The 22,788-nt window shown below is 36.0% G+C and overlaps 1 protein-coding gene and 1 long non-coding RNA gene across 3 annotated transcripts; both read left to right on the top strand.

The window, feature by feature from the left end:
• Nucleotides 1–8,657: 8,657 nt before the first annotated feature.
• LOC139980186 (uncharacterized) lies at nt 8,658–12,561 on the top strand. The gene is made up of 4 exons (XM_071991657.1): nt 8,658–8,798; nt 8,945–9,090; nt 11,217–11,357; nt 12,192–12,561. The coding sequence occupies exons 1-4, from the start codon at nt 8,768–8,770 to the stop codon at nt 12,342–12,344; spliced, it is 471 nt and encodes a 156-aa protein (XP_071847758.1). The 5' UTR covers nt 8,658–8,767; the 3' UTR covers nt 12,345–12,561.
• A 1,366-nt stretch (nt 12,562–13,927) lies between these two features.
• LOC139980192 (uncharacterized) lies at nt 13,928–21,844 on the top strand. Of its 2 annotated transcripts, none has more exons than XR_011797477.1 (5): nt 13,928–14,070; nt 15,656–15,734; nt 16,304–16,466; nt 19,109–19,197; nt 20,404–21,844. It is a non-coding gene; the product is annotated as an uncharacterized lncRNA (long non-coding RNA). The 2 variants fall into 2 exon arrangements; XR_011797478.1 differs by having other exon boundaries at nt 13,939–14,070; nt 15,652–15,734.
• Nucleotides 21,845–22,788: the final 944 nt, after the last annotated feature.

Raw genomic sequence — 22,788 nt, 5'->3', positions numbered from 1 at the left:
TACTTGGGAAGAATGATAAAAGAGGACAGTATGGCTGGTATAAGCATGAGGAAATTAACCCAGATACACACGGAGTTTACAATAACTACTGTAAATCTTAATGTTATAAAATGTATATGGCTTAGCTTGGTACAAGAACAAATTAAAAGAGGGCATAAATATGGAGTTGAAATGACTTTAAATTGAATTTATGGAATTCTCTTTAAAAATTAAGACATTACTAAGGAAAATAAATGAAATGATCATCTGTGTATAGTTTACGGATATCCTATAGTTATAGGTTTATAATGTGCATATTGAAAATCATAAATGCAAACTATACAACACATGCCTATGGAAGCGTGGGGACATTAATATTATATGTATTATCTTAGATTACAAATAAATTCATGTGTTTGCACTGAAACCCTTTACAAGGTGTACTTACTATATAAAGAGAAGTGCAACTCATAGCAAGAATATTTTGACATAATGTGGTAGCCCATACATGCAATACAGACACAACTCTTTAAATGTACATTAATATTCACACAGATTGAAACAGATTGAAAGAGGAAGGTGCCAACTGCATTATCAGTACGCAGCTGGTACGGTACGGTGCCAACATTATTTTAATATATGCCAGCATTAATTTGAATTTATGTCCACATCAAATCAATTTTATGTAGACATAACAAAAGTCCTGCCCTCTGATATGTCGTCATAATTTCTAAATTTTGTCCACTGTGGCCAACCATACACGTTGTGATATTTGAGAGTGCACACACATGAGAGCCTATACTACAAACTTTGCTATCTCTACACGGGACAGCAACGTTACAATTAGTTGCATTGAGACCGTCAGTATAATGCGCTATATAAATAAGTTATTTAAGCATAATACGTTGTGTTTATTGAGCACGATAAATACAAAAATTTTTGCAGACAATGGTAGGTACTATTAGCCAAACAAATCACAGGAAATTTGGAAACGCATCATTGACTGCTTTCAGCATGAAACTTCTTTGTAACGGGAGTGTTTTTAACCTTCTACTTTGCGGTTGATTGTTATCATTTATTTGTTTTGAAACAAATTCAATCATCTATACAAAGGATTGGAATAAATTTTGATTCTTTTGAGAAGTTGCGGTTTTTTTAAAAGAAAGAAAGAAAGATATTATTCCAAAAAGTACAAAAACATGTTATTGGAAACCTGCTCAAATACCGAATCATGTGTCGCTGTACTCTTGTATACACAATTTACACGTTGACACTGAGGGTTATATCTACGATTTGTGCAAACAGATGAATATTTTTTTCAACTCCCTAGTTTAAAGTTGCAGTTAAAACGGCATGTCTATTAAGTGTTTATATGAATGAGGAATTGTTATAACGGAACGCCATTACTCTTTTAGAGATGTGTAACCATTTTCTTTAAAACTTTCCTAGCTTCCAAGATTGTTATTATTTTGAATTCTTGTACATGAACTCATACTTTCATTTGTGGCTTCATCATTTGTTACTAACAATGTGTTCAAATTTGTTGTACCACAGTGTTCTTGTGTTTAATTGTTTCTACCTGGTAAGTTGCATCACATAATTTAAAAAACAAAAAAGCACCCACGGTTACAGTTTACCGTTAATCAATGAATCACAGGTAGGGATGTGTCTGTTGTATAAAGCTTTACAAGATTGATTGCCCTACACAACAAACAATAACAACACCACTGAACTGAACAATGTGGCAACAAACACGTATTTAATGTAGATCCCACCCGTACAGTATACCCACAAAGAAATGTGTAATATACACTCGAGTCCAGTTTTCTGCACTCGGACTTTAGACCAATTCCAATTTGGTATATCATCTTGCTTGGTCTTGGCAAATCTCTTATTTCTGAAGTTTACTCTTTGAGTGTCCAGAATGAGCACTTATGTAAGGAGTCAATGCAGTCTTACACATTTAGCCACACATACAATTATGAATGAATATCTTCTTATTTAAAGCAAATCATATGAAGCCAATGCTTTGATTGGTTGCTGCTATTCGTCATATCGTAGATTCTTTAGCATAAACGATAGTGGCTTCGTAATTTATATAGAGACTGTGTGTATACGGTAATTCTCACAATATAGCTCCATTTCAATTAGATCCTTTCATCGTTCAAAGCTGTTTCAAAGTTATGGTTACAAAGATAAAACGGTGATCATATAGATGTCATTTTGATCTTAGTTATACAGTGAAAAGCAGTGTGATGTGACAAACAATAATTCACAATGACACAGGCTGTCCTGAAATGACCATTGACCTCAACAACTGGCTTCTTGTACTAAATGTGATACATCAAAATACTAAATATGACATCTGTCCTTGTTAAAATATTGTGATAAACAATGGTTTCCACAATTTGACCCCTGGTGAACTCAACGAATATATGACCTCCGCCCACAACATAAGGCTCAATATAACAATATTGGGACTACTAGCCCCCTTCATCATCTACATGGCTGGCTGGTGAATGCTAGCTGAACATACACTCTCAGGCGCGTATCCAGGGAGAGGCGTTGGGGCGTGCGCCCCCCGGGTAAGAAAAAGAGGAGAGAAAAAGAAAATAGAAGAAAGGGAAAAAAGAGGGGGAAAAAGAGGAGGGAGAGAAAGGAAGGGAAAAGAAAAAGAAAAAAGAGAGAAAAAGAAGAAAGGGAGAAAAGGAGGGAGCAGAAGAAAAACGCCAAGACATCGCGAAGATGGTGGCGCTCCGCTTAGATAGTACTTTGCGCCCACCGGGTTAGAAAATCCTGGATACGCCCCTGAATATGTTTGTGGACGTAATTCGGTTTTATAAACATCGTCGTTTGCGGTTTCCGGTATAATCACGTTCTAACATCCACGAATGCAAATTCCGTCGGATAAGATGATAAATATATACTCATATTTTCTTGGATTCTCTAAAATCTCATAATATGATATATAAAATGTCTACACGTATTGTACATTAAACCATATCATCCCATCATCGTTTTCATTTTCTCTCTCCATCGCTCTCATTTTCACGGTCTCTCGACTTCCGTTTTATCCTCTCTTTTTTTCTTAATTTTTTTTTTTAATTATGGTTGTTGTCTATCAACAAACCCATTATAGAGAGACATAAACATAACGATGTTGTTACCAACTAAGTATAATTAAAATATTTCTATCCAATGAATAAAAGAGAAGGAATGGATGTAGGTTATAGTTATATAGTAGGCTATAGTTATTTATATATCTTTATATATCTATATATATATTCATATATATATTTATATATAGAGTTGGTTGGTTGGCGTCTATCTTGGCGCAGAGTGTTCAATGTCCGGGGTACAGAGCGAAATATATGTTGAGACTAGTTGAGACTAGTGGAACACGAGTAGTTGTAACTCAGAGTTTCACGCGTTGAGCGATCATCAGACAACATATATATATATATATATATATATATATATATATATATATATATATATATATATATATATATATATATATATATATATATATATATATATATATATATATATATATATATATATATATATATATATATATATATATATATATATATATATATATATATATATATATATATATATATATATATATATATATATATATATATATATATATATATATATATGTATCAATGATTTCGAGTTGGTTTGCATAATGTTTGATCTCTAGAGTAAGGCAAAATTTGTCACCAAAAACAGAACTAGTATTGTTCGATACAGGTGACAAACGCCTACAGTGGAATTACGACCTTCCTTACCGGTTTCGAACCTCTGGACATACAATCAGCGTCCATAGCCTAGTGTTTAGGGTGTCCGCGTACAGAGCGGAAGGCCCGTGGTTCGAATCCCGGTGGAGGCTGAAAGTTTTTTCACTGTTCTTGATTTTCCAACTCATTACGATTTTCATTTATATATATATATATATATATATATATATATATATATATACAAAACAGGACAGAATTGTTCAATTGATACCTTAAATTAAATAGAAAACTTACATGAATTTTATTTCATTTCCAACCTTATAATGACTTGAAACCTTAAATAATGCTCAGCGGGAATATATGACAATCCTGAACTCTTAACAAAATAAGTAAAGTAAGGAAAATACACATGTTTAGTTCATGAATTAGTATTCTTCTCCGAATCAAACTTTTAATTGTCAACACTGTTTTAACTGTGTTATTATGATCAATTTTTAATGTCACATCCAATTTTCAATTAAATAAACTGTGAGTTATACAAACTGATTGAAAATGTCATTTTAAACAACCTTATTTGCCCGCAATTTATCGAAACTGCAACCCCAAAATCAAAAGACATTCACGTTCCCCCTAAATCAAAAAGACATAAAAAAGGTCGCCGCCTATTTGCACCTTTCAGAGCCGTAAATAAAGACAGTGCAGAAGTGAACTTTTTTGGTTTCAATTTGCTAGTTGGCCGAACTCTATGATACGGCTATGGAAACTATTATCGCAAACTCGGGATCAACGAAAAGGGGTATGGTAGGCTCTGTGGGACAGATATACCATTTTATACACGCGTCCAAATTCGAATATATACAGATATATATTAGCAGCCAATCAGAAGGTCGAATTATATGGCTGTAATAAATCAAATATAAACGCTACCATTAAACGGACGCGACGCATCGCACAAGATCGAGATGAGAGTACGTGTAAATATTGTAAATAAATGATACAATTAGGACCTAAATTTTGAGGAAAAAATAGGGGGAGAATATGTTTTGAGCCAACATTTTTTGGCCCACATGTTTTGTTTCCACGTCAAATGCATGTTGGGACACTTTCTTTGGGTTCCAACATGTGGGCGGTTTCGGCCCTATTTTACGGTCACACACGTACATATAGCTAATGATTACTAATGTTACCTTATTGGGGTGGCTCTGGCGGAATTGTTAGGTATCATACGCCCATTAAAAGCTTCATCGACTTACATAAGAAATCACAAAAGTAATGTGGTCTCTAAGTCTAGATAGACGTTCTCAGTAGATAAACGCTACCCATCACCGGATAGATGAAAAGTTGGCCTTTAGTGGCACCATCAAAATTCTGCATCATGACCGTGGATATTTTTTCGCTATCCGGAGCCTGAATTTGTCTTCACTTGTAAACAAATATCTTCACTCAGTAGTAAACAATTTTCCTACGCTGCTCCTGGGAGGCCTAAAGGGGTCTAAAATTGCCACAATTGACCAATTTTGTGCACCACATGTAGTCAGGTGGCTTAGCAACAATTTTCAGGATTAACGCTAACTTGAATCCACCTGAATAATGTACTTCCATTCATACCCTTCAACATGTTAGCCACAAAAAGAAGATCCTGATTGATAACATTTCGTAAAAACTAAGATTTTGGCACTTTTCCTGACTGTGAACATCCAGCGGATTGATATAGACTCTAATTGGAGTAAGCCACCTTAAAGTGTAGGCACAGCCATTTTCTTTTACTTGCCCGGCTGATGATTCGGGACTATAAAGACCATAGTTGATTCTTGAGACATATTGATTTGAGTTTGGCTGTTGTTTTCCCGGGGTAAAAGAGTCAGGAATTCAGAAAACAATGGGCGTGCTGGAAACAGTTTTGCGGAAAATTAATTTTCGCGTCTAATCGTACTGGCAGGAGGTTTATTTTGGATTGTCAACTAAGTTTCTTGAAAATAGATATAGCGGCTCTTCTAAATGTTTAAGTTTAACGTTTAATTTAACACTTTTATTCAGTGGAATTACGACCTTCCCTACCGGTTTCGAACCTCTGGACATACAATCAATATTAATATATCAATATCAATATATCAATCAATATACATATATATATATATATCCACAAGAGAAAAGGGGGGAAAATGATACTTTCATTTCCAACTTTATTACTTAGAACGATAAATCAGTTACAAAATATTTCGAGCGTTAACACGGCCATTCTTCAGTTGCAGAAATGAAATGGAAGAAACTAGACCTTATTGGGATTACACTTAGCATGTATACTCATAAAGGAGAGATCTCTGTTGAGGCGTAATATGGTTTTTGGTTTCGATGAAATCGTAACCTATGCATTCATGCAGGCGGAGAGTGTGTGCGTGTGTGTGTATGTATGTATGTATGTATGTATGTGTGCATGTGTCTGTGTGTTGTATGCGTGTGTGTGTATGTATGTATGAATGATACCGATATCTGATACCACAAGATACCATACTGATGAGCAACTTTTTGAAAAATTATAACTCTTTCATGTACAAAAGTAAGACGATAACTAAATAACCAATGAAATGAAAGTGAGAGCAACATACTGTAAATAATATGTAAATTAAATGATAAATATTCATATACTAAAAAAACAGACGTAACAACACAAACTGTGCAATAGAGGTAAATATATTGTGTACAAAATATCTGTTTCGTTTCGGTAAACTGCATATACACAGCGGAATCTAAATATACACGCAATTTATGGGAACAAATATTTTTAAAATAACTGACCTCAGAATGTCGAAATAAATCAGTTTGAACATTTCTCTTTTTTTTTTCCTTTTTATTATTACGGTCCAAAAATAGCTTTCATTAATCCTCTCATATATATTATTATAAAGATCAATCAACGAACAGGACCAGCATCAAGAAATCAATAATTATTCTTCAATTTATCAACTAATTGATATTTCATCAAAACGTTATAACGTCTTGGAGTATTAAGTTATATTGAATAAATAAACTATAAACAGATGATCATTTCATTTTATATTCCTTAGTAATATCTAGATTTTTAAAGAGAATTCCATAAATTCAAATTAAAGTCATTTCAACTCCATATTAATGCCCTCTTTTAATTTGTTTTTGTACCAAGCTAAGCTATATACATTATATAACTTTAAGATTTACAGTAGTTATTGTAATCTCTGTGTGAATCGGTTGAATTAGAGTACTCCATGGCAAGTCCTTTGGAACAATAACCTCATGCCTATACCAGCCATACTATCCTCTTTTATCATTCTTCCCAAGCACTCGTACTGACAGTATGAACAGTTCCTTGCCTTTATTCTGAAAGAAACATGATATTTATATACTGCTGATATTAGTACGAGTGCTTTTAAACATAACATGAGTGTATAGAGACTTATTAGGTTTAAATCCACCCTAACCTGGGACGAAAGTCATAAATGTGCACAATTTTCACTTCTTCATTAGTTGATCTGTAACTTGACCAGAAAGTATAGGAACCCCCACCCCCCTCACCGAACAAGGTCCATCATATAATAGTAGTTAAGCCATAAATTAAGAGTATATCGAAGGTATAGTTTGGATTGCGACTCAACTCACAATCAAATGCATTAACTTGTAACTTTAGCAATTCCAGTTTCAACATTGTGAATAGGCCTCAAAATGTCTTGTTCACCTACTGTAACCATGAATCGACAGTCATGCAAGAATTGCTTCAACACAATAGGCGTATTGTTAGCTTAATGATATATACAGTTATTTCACCGTGATTATATTTTAGAAATTATATGTACTTTTCTAAAAAAGTTCTAACTGCTTGGTGTCGACTTGACCCGTTGTTATATTATCACAAACATGTTAAATTACCCATTTAATATGTAATTTCATATACTTATGTCATCATATGACTAATTATTATGTAAATGTGTTGTCATTCTTAAAAAAAAGATCTCTGACCAAATGTCCAACAAATCTGACCTCATCGTGGTGTCACAGTGGCAGCTTTGTCTGGCCATTTTTAAGCCAAAGTGCCCTCTCAGGTGTCAAATTTAATTCCCTGTTGTATAATCTGCATGTTTCCACAAAACTAGCTATGTTGGAAATATACCCAGTAAAAAGTCCCCTGTCTCGATACCGCCAAGGCTCCATAGGCTGATTACTAGCCACCCCATGTACAATTTCAGGAGGGTGAATTTGAAGAGCACCAGCATGGGTGAGAGTCTCTAAATAAATTATCGCTGTTGATAAATTCAAACCAGTGTTGAGTGGCTGATTTCAGCAAGTAGTGCTATAAGTAGCGATTGTTACGATATGGCATTGCTTCCATGTATTTTTATGTGCGGATGTACCAAACCGATGTATTGGCAGTGAGAAATTCATGATCTCCAGGCGTCCATATGCCCCTATCCACCACAGAGAAGTCATTTCACGGCCATGAATAGTTCCTGTTATCATACGATATAAGCATGGAGTTCCATGATATAAGCAATTCATTTCCATAAGTTTTATCACGCTTAGTTAAAGCATTTCGCGCATTACGTACCAACGTGAAACGGAACAGTCACTACATTACTCGGAAACAAAAAAAAACAGTACGAAAATGGTTAATTTAGGTTCGGAAAATATGGCCAAAATTCCATTTTACTCTTTTTTTGTGTCTTTTGTTAATAAAGATTGGATAAGACACTTTTCTTTCATCAAATTCAGTTAGTACCAGACATATTAATTGGTTAATGACTGTGAAATTGACCTTCGAAAATGATAAGTATTACCTAATTAAATATTAATGAGGAGTGACGTCAAGAAACCCCATGCATATTCTACAAGAATAGCAAGGGCTTTTCGTACCGCTGGGGACTGACTGTTTAAGTTCATCCGTGTTTGCGACTGTTTGTTCATGCGTGATGCACTCTTGGGCACCAGTTAGGGAAGTAATAGTCAAAATCAAATCGTACGGTACCTTCTGACACAACAACATCACTCAGTAATACGAAGTCGAACTGACAATGGAGGATTACAAAAACTTGGTCGAAAATGGTAAGCCATCTGATTTAATATCAGACTTGATTAATTAACAAACAATACATCATTTCATAATTTCGTCCAAAAGTGTTTTATTTAACAAAATGGACTAAATGTTTGAACTTAACTTATATTCTTATGCTTTTGTCCATGTTTTACAGACCAACTTCAGATTGAAGAGCCACCACAGTATCCCGGACCACAATATCCCGGACCACAATATCCCGGACCACGATATCCCGGACCACAACATCTCGGAAGTACCAACACCATGATTACGGCACAACCGGTACCACATGTACCTCAGGTAATATGTTTCAATTACATTCTGAATGCTTTATTTGTTTGAGCAAAAAATCTAATTCAGAAATAATTCGTAAATATCTCTTCAACTTCCTTTGACACTACTTCTTACTGATAGTTGATTAACGGTGTTAAATGGATCTATTTACAGTGTTATTGACTAGAGTCGATGACTTTGTACTCGAGTCAGACTCGAGTTACATTTTGTTACTCGACTTCAGATAATCAGATAGTTAGTAGTGACAAAATTTGACTTGACTTAGCGATAAAATCATATGACTTATAACTAGGCTTTAACATATTTGACTTGTTGAAATCACCAGTGTAGACGCTAACAAATTGTTTGACACCAAGAAAATGGAAAGAAAGGCTAAGTAGGAGAAGATCGAAACAAACATTCATTGTTTCTTTTACCTTCCACGACACAATGGGAGACATATGTCGTTTATTGCGCCTCAAAGTGTAGTCATTTTGTTTGGTATCAACTACCACGACATAATTACAAGTATCGATATGTAAGAGGGGATGAAGTATGATGTGACGTCACAATATGGCATCAGTTAATAATTTAATGTTATAATTATCAATATTTCTTTGGTATGGTATGTTCTGATGATTCGCTAACTGAGTTTGCATGTGCTATATTAGTAACATTAAGCATAAAATCAATAGGCGAAATTGAGTATCCCTTCCCTTGACGAAATAATGTATTCAGAATGTTTCAACTTTGCGTTAGTATGTGTAACGAGTTGTAAAAGTATGTGTTGAATTTTAATTCATGGCAGTGTTAAATTTTAGATTAGTAGAACCTTCCCGTCAACCTCCTTCCCCCCCCCCCTTTGCCCCACCACCATCACCTCCGATGGTACAATATGAGTTATGTTGGCTGTACAGAGTTAGTAACTGTCGTCAGACAACGATCATGTTTCATGACTTTACTGTAACGTATGTCATTATTTCATGTTCTGTATCGAGAGAGGGAGAGATAGAGAGTGTAGGGGAGAGGTTGAAGTACAAGTTTTAAAATAACTTTCAATTGCTGTCTAATGCAAAGTAGCATTTACTCGTCTCATAGCATTGCAACTGGAGCTCACGAAGCAGGTCAACAACATGACCGATATCATCACTTCACAAAGATGCAGCCTTTTTGTATTTGAGCTGGTTGATTTTGTTAGGACTGTACCTATATGTAGAGCATATCACTTCAGTTGCTGCTAGAGTTGGCTTGTGTCGCAACTTACAACCAATGAATTAACTTGTAACTTGAAATGTCTCGACTTGTGACTTGGATTGGTCTGCGATAAAATCAATTGACTTGTGAGTTGGCGACTTGACTGAACTTCATTTTCGAAAATCAGACGAATTGTGACATGACTGAACAAACCTGAATTAGGGACAAAACTAGAGATTTATAAAATATGGAATTAATACGCCTACAATGTACAAATATATGCACCTTTATTGATTTAGCAATTCCAGTTTCCAACATTGTGGAAACGCTTCAAACTTCCTTGTGCACCTAACCATGAACAGTCGTTCAAGAGTTGCTCAACTTAATAACAACTTGTTAAATTTGTGTTAGGCGTATTGTTAGCTTTATTATATATATAATCGATACCAACACTAAGAAATTCTACGTGTGTTAATTGTGAATGACGGTACTGTTTGCGCACAAGTCACAATAGTTTTACAAATGGAAATTGTTAACACTTTTCAAATTATTCAATGTCTGACCTTGTTCAAAATGAGTTCACAGTAAAACGTATATTTATGGAACTCAAACGTCTACAATGTACAAAATATATGCACCTTATATTCACTTAGCAATTTAGATTTCCAACATTGTGAATAGGCCTCAAAATTTATTGTTCACCCAACCATGAATCAACAGTCATGCAAGAATCGTTTCAACATAATAACGACTTTGTGGAAAGGCTTCAAACTTCCTTGTGCACCCAACCATAAATCAACAGTCATGCAAGGTTTGCTCAACATCAGAACAATTTGATTATTTATAATCTATGACTATAATCAGCCACAATACAACGGCAAAAAGCCCTCAATAATAAATAGAAAAACAATTACTCTATTAAAAATTAAAAGATTTTTCCTGTATCGTTTGTTTTACAGATTATTCGAAGCCCGGAAGATTTAAATGTGATATCTTCCATTAAGACCAAGGCCATATTGTCCTTGGTGCTGTCCATAGTGTTCTCTTTGTGCCTCGCGTCGTTGTGCTGCACCATTCCGGCCATAGTTTTTGCTATTTTGGTCAGTATTCTGAAGATAATTTATAGATTACGGCTGTTTGTATTATATAAAGGTATACACGTGACTGTTAGTTAAAAACAGCGTCGACTCAGTGGTAGAGCTAGGGGTCTTGGTCAGGGGTGGCGAGAATGGTCTGTAGGGGTGCTTTCGACACTATCTAAGCGGGCGCCACCACAGGTTGGCGCGGAGCGTACAACATATTTTTGAGTAAAGATACTCCCTAGATCGCCGGAAATGACCCTTTTCGGGCCTTGCTAATTTGCAGATAAACGAAGAATAAATATGTGTCATTGCAATATTGTCAGAAAATTACACCAACCAAATGTGACAAATGTCAATAGGTATTTGAAAGCGCAATAAAAAAAGTCAATAATCGCGAATAAGTAAAAGGTGGTAAAAGTCCGTCAGGGGGGGGGGGATCCGCCCCTCTGATTGTATGGACGCTCCGCCACTGCGTCAACTACTTTTTCGCCTGTTAATGTTAGTTTGACCAATCTAATCGAGTATAACTCTATATAATTTGCAATCCTATGATGGACGTTTTACCATGACACCCTTTATTTCCATCGATTACAATTTTTCTTTCATTTCTATCATGTTTTGCTCTTTGCGTGTTATTTATTCTAATACGAACAAGTGTCTGTAGGCGATGTAGATGTTACAAACGAATGGCAACAATTGCAATCAATATTGGAAGTTTTAACATCCTCAACACTGATGGCCGTTAAGCAACACTGAATAATAAATATAATTAAAAGTCCCAATGAGTGTGTCAGGTAATATATAACATTGCTCGCATGTTATTTATTTTTGCTTTCTCCGTCATTTCTACAGGCTTTGACTGGAATCGACACCAACATTCACAAGGCTCTGTCACACGCAAAAGTCGCAGCCATTCTGACAGGCTTAGGAATTGGAAGTACCGTGATTCTGACTGTATTTTCGGTCATTTGTTACTACAGCTATGACGCTACATATGACTACTAAAATGGAAAATAAAGGTGTCATGTAGAATCAAATAATGAAAGTTTACACAGAAACGTATTTACTTTAAAAGCTGTTTTGCTTCATACAACTATATTACTACTATAAATATATATATATATATATATATATTGTCGTTTACCCCCATTTCATTAACAAAAGTCTGTTCAAAGATAGAGCAATATGAAAAGTGGGAAAATACTAATGTTTGGTAAAGCATTTTAAGAATATTCTGAGGAAAGTAGTGCTTCAACTTAGAAATGATTGCAACATTTTTCGCAACAGTGTTTGCAATATTTGAAATATTTTCACACCAAGTTAGTTTACTTTTCAATGTATACTTCGAGAAACTTAGTACTATGTACATGCTTGATTGGCTTACTATTCATTCAAATATCTTTTTTCTAAGACGAAGATTGACTTTTACTGAAAACAATGTAGCTGGTTTTATCAAGATTAAATGATAGCATATTAATTAGTTGCAAACCAGTCGTAAAATGTATTATAACTCCATGAATACTATGTCATGTAAAATATTCCAATTATTGGATTCGAAAATATACTAATTTAATCTTCAAATAAAATAGTTTTTGCAATATCAGAGATATGACAGATGTCATTGATACATATAATGAATAGAAGTGGTCCTAATATTGAACCTCGAGGAACACCACAGCGGATTTCAGCATGGTCAGATAAGGTGTTCTTATACGAAGTATTCTGGAAACGTTTCGATAAGTATAGCTGTCCATCAAGATAAGGGTTGGTCCTCTAATGCCGTAGAATGATAACTTGTTCAGAATAATACATTGGTCAATGGTATCAAAAGGTTTTGATAGGTCTAAGAATATACCAATAAATGTTGTCTTCTTATCAAGGCTATCGTATAATTTATCAATGGTATCTGCCAGGGCAAGCTTAGTTGAGTGACCAGGGCGGAATCCATATTGTTCCTTGCATTGTATGTTATGAGCATGGAGGAAATTTATTATTCTGTTGGACATGAGACGTTCGATACTTTTGGAAAAGCATAGATAAAAAGAGAGAATTTAGATTGGTCGGTAGTTCTCGTAGATATTGCATTCCCCTTTCTCAAAAATGGGAAAGACCTTAGCAATCTTCAGCTTATCTTGGAATACCCCAGTGGTGAACGATATGTACAGATATTTCAGTAAGGGGTGAGAATGAAAGTAATATCTGCTTGACAATATCTGGCTCGAAATCATCGTACCAGGGAGGGTTCCATAACAACTCTCCTGATCATACCCAGCTGCTTTCTTAGGCTTTAAGCAATGATTCGCTACACTCTAAACACAATCTAGTCAAGCGAGGCTAAAGTCTAGTCATATCGACTGGTTTACGTTAGTCAACGATTATCCCGCCATAATCTTGGTAGAGATGCCTTCACGACTAACCCAAAAGGTCGCCTGACCATAACATAATGGTCACAGTTCTATTTTAATCTGGTCCTACAATAAATGTCAGCACTGGGACGAAACTCACTAGTCAATCAGGTTGATATATTCGTCATATGAAAAAGCGCGGGAAAATATTAACAATTGTAGCGCCACGGTACGGCCTAGCGCACTGCACTGAACTACAGTACATTGTACACATACGTACACGACGAGCAAGGAACGTACAGCAGGGAGTTAGCAGCCAGACGGTTACGGTACGAAAAATCAAAAAAATATTATCATCCAGTGATATTGTCAGTAACCATTGCAAGGTTAGTATATTAGACCAGTTTTCTTTGGGCCTTTGGCCAGTGTCGTTTGTTAGTCACTTAAAAAGTATATAGTATATTAGACCATAAAGTGTGTATTTTCGATTATTCCAACTTGTGTAAGAACAAGCTAAGATCTAGGTCCTAGGCTAGGCCTATCATGCAGTAGCTATAGGCGAATTGCCTAACGTTAAACCTAATGACGTTAAGCTGCCTTGTAGTTGTAGTAGTTGTACAGCACAGTTTATCGTAACAGTAGGCCTCCGTATATTTACAGTATCATGGTGGCCCCGGTATTCACGCGTTTCTCATGTTTGCAATGGATAATTTCTTTACAAAATAACAAACCTAAATTAAACTTAATATTTATAATCTGTATTAGAAACTTTAGCCTTAGGGGGATAGGACCTTGGCTATATTATTCTTGAAATATTTTAGGGGGATAAATTCACAGCAGTGTTTCTCCTGCACTTTCAGGGGGGACATAATAGCCAAGGCTTAGGTCCTAGGCCATATTATTTATACCTAGATTAGGTTTGAGTTAAGGATTAGCCTCCAATTAGGGTCACCCTAAGATAACGAATTAACTAGAATAGTGTGTATGGGATTGTGTAGTTGCGTGCGAAACTGTTACACTAAATAAGCTGATTATTCCTAGGGCCCTATAGCCCCCCTCCCCCAGGCCTAGCCCTAAATAGTTTTTTTATAAAATACAGAGGCTAGGCCTATGTTTCATACGAAACATCAACAGAACATGACGCCAATCTTTTATTACCAGTTTGTCCACTGACCATCCTATCCAACAATCCTGTTAACAATTCACAGGAGAATACACTCCCCCTTCCAAAATAAACATTGGGGACCTTGGAGCAATCTAACAGCCTATTGCTGCAACAGCTGTGTCATATCAATTTATAGGCCTAGTTGTCAGTAATATAGAGGGGGATTATTTCTGGACAATTGCACTGACTTGTCCGGAATTTTTGGCTAAAATTTGTTATATATTCTAGCGACAGTTTTTTCTGCTATTTTTTAAGTTTGTACAAAACAGTTCCGATTCAGAACAAAGGTGGGTGGGTGTTAAATTTGTTGTAGCTGTTTGTAGGGAGTCATGTAGCCTTGGACTAGGCTTTTTTCAAGATGGAATATTCCTCGCTTTACCTGTGGTACCGTGAACCGCAGTTGATCCCCCTAGGCTAACCCTAATTCCATTGGAAATAAAATAGGACATCTTTCACGGGGTGTTTCATTCAACTTTTTGGAAATACTACAATTTCAAACATAAATGTATTTGGTTATCATTGTACACTTGACAAATGAAAATGTAGCTACCATAGCGGATTGATTAATGTTTGCACATGTTTCTTTTCCATACAGGTATCAAATGCATTCAGGCTTCTGTATCACTGCATAGTAATTTCACTTCCATTTCTACTGTACATTTTAGTAATGGGATGTGATTAAATAGTTGAATTGTGACTGGTATCGTACCGTACATGTTTACCCACATGCTGTACAAAATATGCACATGAACATTAGGGATGTGAACAAATAACAAAAGTTGTATGTCTATCACATTGGCAGAGAGACGTCGTTTAATTGTGGAAGAGGATGCTACTAGCGAAGTGGTTAAGAAAGTCTATCCTTGGCTATTTGAAGATGAAGAGGTACTGTATGAATATGTCTTTGTAGATATTATTTATTATACAGTAGTCTGCGTAAAAGTAAAATTCAATCTTGTGGTTTCAAAAGTTATGGACATTTGAATATATTCACTTTATGCCCACCACTTGTTCGAACCACGACTTTGTTTTTCAAAAATCAATTCAAGACTGTTGCGCTAAGCAGCGCGATTGCAGGATTCCCACACTTTTTTTGCTGATACTGCTATTGGGAATTTGTAGGGGGGATGTTCCCCCTTAAAAAGAAACCATTTTGTTTTATTCTGAGCTAGAGCCCGATCTATACCTTTATCAGCAAGATCACTCCGCAAAACCTCATGTCCTCATCCCAAGACTTGGGGAGCCTACTGCTCCTACATTGACCAGCTACAGTAGTCTCTCTCTACTTCTTTACCAATTCGCATCTTCCATCCCTTTCGACCTGTCTAAACCATCTCAATCTACGTCTCTGAACATAATCCCGAATATGTGTTAGTCCTAAGCGATCTCTTAACTTCTCAGGTGAATTTACCATATGTACTGTATAATATCTAATTGATCTCATTTAACCATAGATACTACTTGAATTAAAGCGACTTGAAGGAAAGACGACAATGGCACAGTTGCTTGGTGAAGGGCTTTCCAAGTATGGAGATGCCATAATCCGCTGCACTTTGAAGATGAAGCATCCCACTGTCATAGATACATCCATGGAGAAGGACGAGGGTGCCTGTTAAGGTACATTAGTAACAATTCAATCTGTAATTCACTATTCAAGTGATCATCACCCGGGTATGTGCTGGGTCTTCAAAATGGACTTCGAGCAAAGTCTGAGGCAGGGGTGGATGCAAAATATGTCTTGGTAAGGGGGTATAACCATTCAGATGTATGGTAGTGAAAAATAAACACCTTCATTAGACATTAACGTTTGTCGTCTTGCATCATACAGTCTGAGGAAAATAGGGCGCATCCGTACATACTCAGACTGTGGTAGCACTAAAAGGCTAGTGCACGCATTTGTCTCTTCACATCTTGACTCTTGCAACAGACTCATTTATGGACTGCCAAATAAGCTCCAGCGTTGTACGAGCTGCCAGGTTGGTTACCTTATCTAGGAAGTGTGAACACATAACCCCCATCCTTGTAAATCTCCACTGGTTACAAGTGAAGAAGCGTATCATGTGTAAGTTAATGCTTTTGACCTACAAAATATTAAATAAACTTGCTCCATACTATCTATGTGAACTTCTCAATATCAATGAACCGGTACATATTCTCAGGTCAAATGCTGCTACAACACTTATTGTACAAATGTCAGCACCATTACTTACGGTGAGAGTTCTTTTTTCAGCAGCTGCTAAACTCTGAAACCAACTACCACCACATGTTTGAAATGCTAAATCTATATGTAAATTTAGGACCTTGTTAAGACTTACTAGCAGAGGGTTGTGTGATTTTAAATCATGCTGATTTAAATCAGTGGTTTTTTTTAAATCACTGATTTAAATCACTTTTCTAATTCTTGGCAGGAAAAGTTGAATTTGTGGTCAGCATATTCTCTGAAATCAAGCAGTTCCTTATAAAATAGAGTCTCAATCAAGTATCAAAGCAATTTCAGTAAATCTGGGGGGGGGGTTGTATTTTCAGGGAGAAAAATCCTTGTCACATACACCGGTATGGCATGAGGCCTATCATGCTTAAACAAATTGAACAATTCTAGAAATTGCCTGCTAGAATCCCCTCAGAGTTCAGTTAAGTTCAGTAGAATAAGGATCAGGATGGACCCTGTGAAAGACCCTGTACCACAGATAACCCAGACTGCCAGATATGATCATGGATGAACACAATCAAGTGCTCAGATGATAACGAGACAGGCTGTGTATTGACGGTAGATTGCATAAATTATGGCTGTGAAGTACTTCATTTGGTACAAACAAGTGTCTGTGTTCAACAAAGGGAAATTGGTACAGTATCATGGGCCCCTTAGTGGAGGGGATATAGGGCCTAATTTTGAAATTATATTCAAGACTGTTGACTTCCCTTGATTGTCCCGAAATCAAATTAAATCATTGGGCTGACTGCTCGTATGTGATATGGGTGGGTATAGATGTTTTTGGAAGATTTGGGTAACATTTGAGAGGAAATTGAACTTTTGATTATTGCAAAATTTATTCGATTATTAAAAAAAAATTAAAAAATCAACTCTGAATTAGCATTTATATTTGCAGTATGGGTAATGTTTTGTATAATTATATTTTTTCTGTGTGTAGTGCATTGCAGCATTGTGGTCTTGGACAGAATGCCCTATATAAAAACGTTTTATTATTATTAAGGTTATTATAACATGTTTGAAGTTATGGATATGGATATAGAATGTCTATTCCAATTTCCAAAAATATATTGTTCAATATGCAAATCCATGGGTGGAAGTAGGTGGTATGTGACAACCTGCCCCCACTTCCCCCTATATGCCTATATGTATTATAGGCTACACGATATGCAGTTTGATCCATTTATATGATGCAATGTTACATTGTTACAAGCTGAGTATATGGAAATCTAGTCTACTTACTCTACTTTGGAAACAAGAGGCATTTCAATTTATCACTGTCTGCATATTCTCAAATAATATCTTCCTTGTTCAACTTTCACACTAGTTCATGCTCTGTTGCCAGCTGAATCCTGAGGTTCAAATTTTCATGTGTCAATCTGCTTGCTAGTCTGCTCTCTATTATCTTCATTTTACTGAAGACCTCAGAATATGGTATATGGTTTTTAATTCAGGGAAAACATGTTCTCGGACTTCAGGAATCTGTAGGTATCAATGAAACCTATCTGCTTTGGGTCCAAGATACGAGTTTGACAACTGATACATATTCTTGACAAATGGAGCAACTCTTTCAATACAATCTCAGTATTTGATATTTTTCCATTAATGTTTCTATATTTTGCTTCAAATGTTCCTTATCAGTTATCATTGTCTTGAATCCCTCAAGCTGAAACAATGACATGGATGCAATCATTTTTTATGGCCCATGCCAGTAGGGGCCCACGACAAATAACTGAACAATTGGCATAACTTAAAGATGCTTGCTTGGGTTGAGCTCATACTTGATACTACTTAGCTAAGTAGCCTAGACCTTATCAAATGATACAAATATCTTTGCTGAAAATAAGACCTGTGATGTATTTAGTACTCTACTTTAATATTATCACCTAAGCAATTTATCGAGTATTGAGTATTGCTCTCCGGACTGCAGATGAGTGAATCTGTGATATTTTTGTCCTATCGATGTTACCAAATATGACATAATATCACTCTTCTGAAATGTCATGATGTTATGAGTGCTTTAACATTCTGTTGTTGATTTTTCTTTTAGAGTCTAGAATGCATGCAGCAATTCTGTCAGTTCCGACTCTACTGAATGAGAAGTTGGGTGCTATGATTGTATTTGCAGATGAGGATAGTGTAAGTACCCAATGTATTATTTAAATCAACAGTATGTAAACTATGGGTCAAGGCCATCAGAGGTGGTCTGATTTTGTATGTTACAGTGTCGAGGGTTCATCATGATAGTGCCCTGGTAGTGTTTCCTTTGGGGTATTCAGCAATTTTAGGTCTGATGCCATATGGGCTATTTCAGGAAATAACTCAAAATTAATATTTTCCTACAGATTGTATGGTCACAATGCTTAGAGTTTAATTGTCACGATAGTGTTTTGGTAGTGCTCCTTTGGGGTGTTTGGAATTTTAGGCCAAAGGTCATGTATGGGCCATATGGGTCATTTTGAACTCCTGAACTCCGCCTGAAATCACACAAAATGTTTCTTTTCCTATGAATTCTATGGTGCAGTGTTGAGCATTTTTCACAGTGCCTCCTTTGGGTTTTTAGGATTTGGGGGCCTAAGTCACCTGTAGACCATATGGGCCAATTTATGAAATCACTCAAAATGATACTTTTCATACAAATTTGCCCTAAAATTGGTTTAGCCCTAACATTTGTTGGGGCATCTTTTTTTTTTGGGGGGGGGGCATTTTTTGGCATCCTTATTCTGGAGGGCCTTGAAATATTTGGGCCCTGAAAACCTGTCTGCAACAAAGGCCCGCACATCTGATCATTATTCCCTAACTAAATATCACATGTATGACCTGGGAGTGTTCATAGCTGTAAATATAGTAAGGGCATCATCACAAAGGTAGAATAGACTAGTATGTATGTGATAACTGGAACAGAATGTTGGACAGATTTCAATCTGTAGTTGCAGTAACCATAACCCAATGTGGATTTCCTGATCAGCCCCAAGTGTATTAAAATCATCTAGTGGAATGAATCCCTACCATGACGTAATTAGCTGTAACAAGATGTCATAACTCATGGCAAATATTCCTTTCTCTCTAAAATACACGGAACCAGTGCACCATTTAGCTCTGTTGTTTCATTTATACTCTGCTATTATTTATATCATCAAAAATAGTATTACTTGTAGTGAATACGATGTACTGTAAATTGATTTGAAAAAATATTTAAGAAATTATTTATTTTGATTCCTTCGTTGGTGGAGTATATTTGTTTGTTGGTCACTCATGGCCATCATGGTGGATCAGCCACCCCTCCCATTTTCTGAAACTGGAAAGCGCTGTATATTGAATACATATACCTTAATATCTTTGCAGGTTACAGACTTGTCAGATGTGCCAGTTTATATCCAGGTGACAGAGGATGAAGGTGTTCCAGAGTACACTGTGATAGTGGAAACCTTGCAAGTAGCTACTTTGAAAAGTTTGTTCGCAGCCATGTGCAATTATTTGGCAGTGTTCTATGTCCTAAATATGGCATATGAGCCTTTGCTGAAGAAAACCCTTCAGTTTTAAAAAAAATCATTTTGAATGTTGATGATACTACACCGGCAGATAAATCAGTCAATAAAATTCTGGAGAAACTAAACATGCAAATCGCTAAAAATTGATGGCCTAATTACTGCTCCAGGCACCTACCATTTTTTGTACAGTTTTTTTGGCTCAAACTGTCATCACATTTATAACATAGAATACTGCCTATCAATTGCACTAGCATATATGAGTCAAAATAGGCTAAGGTGTTATAAAGCTGTAACTTACTTGCAAATAATAAGTCATTGAAAACTTTTTCATTATCATTTGAGCTGTTGCGTGTGTTAGTTTTGACTTACAAAATGTTGTTATTTTTGGTTACAATGCCGAAGGCCGAGTAACCTATGCGATCAAGTTGGCGTGTGTGAGGGTGCGTTTCTTTTGCTATCTGACCGAGGACTTGAACAAAACAATTTCAGGTCCTCGGTTGTGATTTCTAAAGAATCACCACGTCCTCGGAAGAATTCTATTGTATGGGGTATTGTTAAGGTTAGGGTACGTGGATTTGAACAATGGAAAATACAATGGGGTCCTCAGTCTGAATGTAATGCAAACATGTGTATGTGGGTATGCGTTTGTTTTGCTATCTGACCGAGGACTTGAACAAAAGAATTTCAGGTCCTCGGTTGTGATTTCTAAAGAATCACCACGTCCTCGGAAGAATTCTATTGTATGGGGTATTGTTAATGTTACGGTATGTGGATTTGAACAATGGAAAATACAATGGGGTCCTCGGTCTGAACAAAACACAAACATGTATGTGTGTGTGTGTGTGATGTGACAGCTTGCTTGTAAACACGATGTCTCAACAACGACACATTGGATCAATGTCATATTGGACTGGTGATGTGTGGATGGTCCCTATTGTTTTTGTTCTCCATCACATGAATATTAATAAGTGGGTAGGGCTTAAAGTAAAATTCTTAAAATGTCAATATCTTCGCAACGGTATGTCCGATCTGCTTCATACTTGGTATGGTGATGTAAGTGGTTCATTGTCACATGACAATGGAATTTCATCTAATTAATATTCATGAGTAGGTGGGGCTTAATCCTTAATTGCTAGAAATATCTTGTAAACCTGAAATCTTAGAAATTAAATGTTGAATTACTGTCATTTTGAACTAGTACATGCTCCATGATTAGTAGATGTTCCCTATTGTTTTTGTTGTTCATGACATGAATATTAATGAGTAGGCAGCAGTTAAAGTGAAATTCTTAAAATGTCAATAACTTTGCAACGGTATAACCGATCATCTCCATACTTTGTTGATTGGTGGTGGATAATAATAGTTACATTTTCATATGAAAATAACATGTAACCTCATTAATATTCATGTGTTTGTTGGCCATATAGCATTTGTTGTCCCTCATTCCTAAACTCCTGTCATTCGTCACGTTTGACATGTTTTCCTGGTTCCTGGGAGCTTGCTGATCTTATCTATATTTGTTTTGCTTTATAAAACCATGAAATTGGCTAGCCAGGCCATTAAAGGAGTAGTCCAGTGACAAATTAAACTGGACTGAAAAAAAGTAACCTTTGCAATTAAGTTGGCATATGTGTATGTTGTGATGAGTTGGCATGTTTGTATGTTTTGATCAAGTTTGCGTGTGGGTATGTGTGTATATCTATGTTGCATAAATAGCTGGCTCAGACAATTAAAGGGATAGTCTATAGTGAAAATAGTAAATGAATTTAATAATCTGGTATTACTGTACATGTACCTATAGAGTATAGGGAAATCTTATGTGAGTGGGGTAGATTAATGTGTTGGTAGTAAGGTGTGAAACTGGTAAAATCTGATGGGTGTCAGGTGGGGGGGGGGTTGTCAGATGAGTAGGGTGATGTTGGGATCAGGGTTGTAGGATGGTAGGTGAGGCTGCAGGTGGTATGATGGTAAGGGTTCCGCTCTGGGTTGGGGATATGGGTTGTGTCGTATGATCCGCATGTGTTTGTCTGGAGAGGGGGTGTGGGGTGGTGAAATGCCTAGAGTCAACTATATCACTTTTTTTCAACTTTATATGTACATCAATAAAGGCATTAATTTTTGGTTTTGTTTACGATGGCCAGGTAATCTACAGTTTAGCATGTTTGCAAGTGTATGTATAATCTTAAAAACAATAAATTTAATTACTGTAAATGTATTGAATAACTTGTAGATATGCTAC

This window comes from Apostichopus japonicus, chromosome 14, assembly GCF_037975245.1.
Source record: "Apostichopus japonicus isolate 1M-3 chromosome 14, ASM3797524v1, whole genome shotgun sequence".
Lineage (NCBI taxonomy): Eukaryota > Metazoa > Echinodermata > Holothuroidea > Aspidochirotida > Stichopodidae > Apostichopus > Apostichopus japonicus.
Note: the sequence above shows the minus strand (reverse complement) of the source record. Positions and strands in the feature narration are given on the sequence as shown.

Bases quoted from the DNA above. Each gene is read 5' to 3' on its own strand.
- LOC139980186 (XM_071991657.1), top strand. From the start codon at position 8,768: ATGGAGGATTACAAAAACTTGGTCGAAAATG. The intron at 8,799-8,944 runs GTAAGCCATCTG...CATGTTTTACAG, and splicing joins CAAAAACTTGGTCGAAAATG to ACCAACTTCAGATTGAAGAG. The intron at 11,358-12,191 runs GTCAGTATTCTG...TCATTTCTACAG, and splicing joins CCATAGTTTTTGCTATTTTG to GCTTTGACTGGAATCGACAC.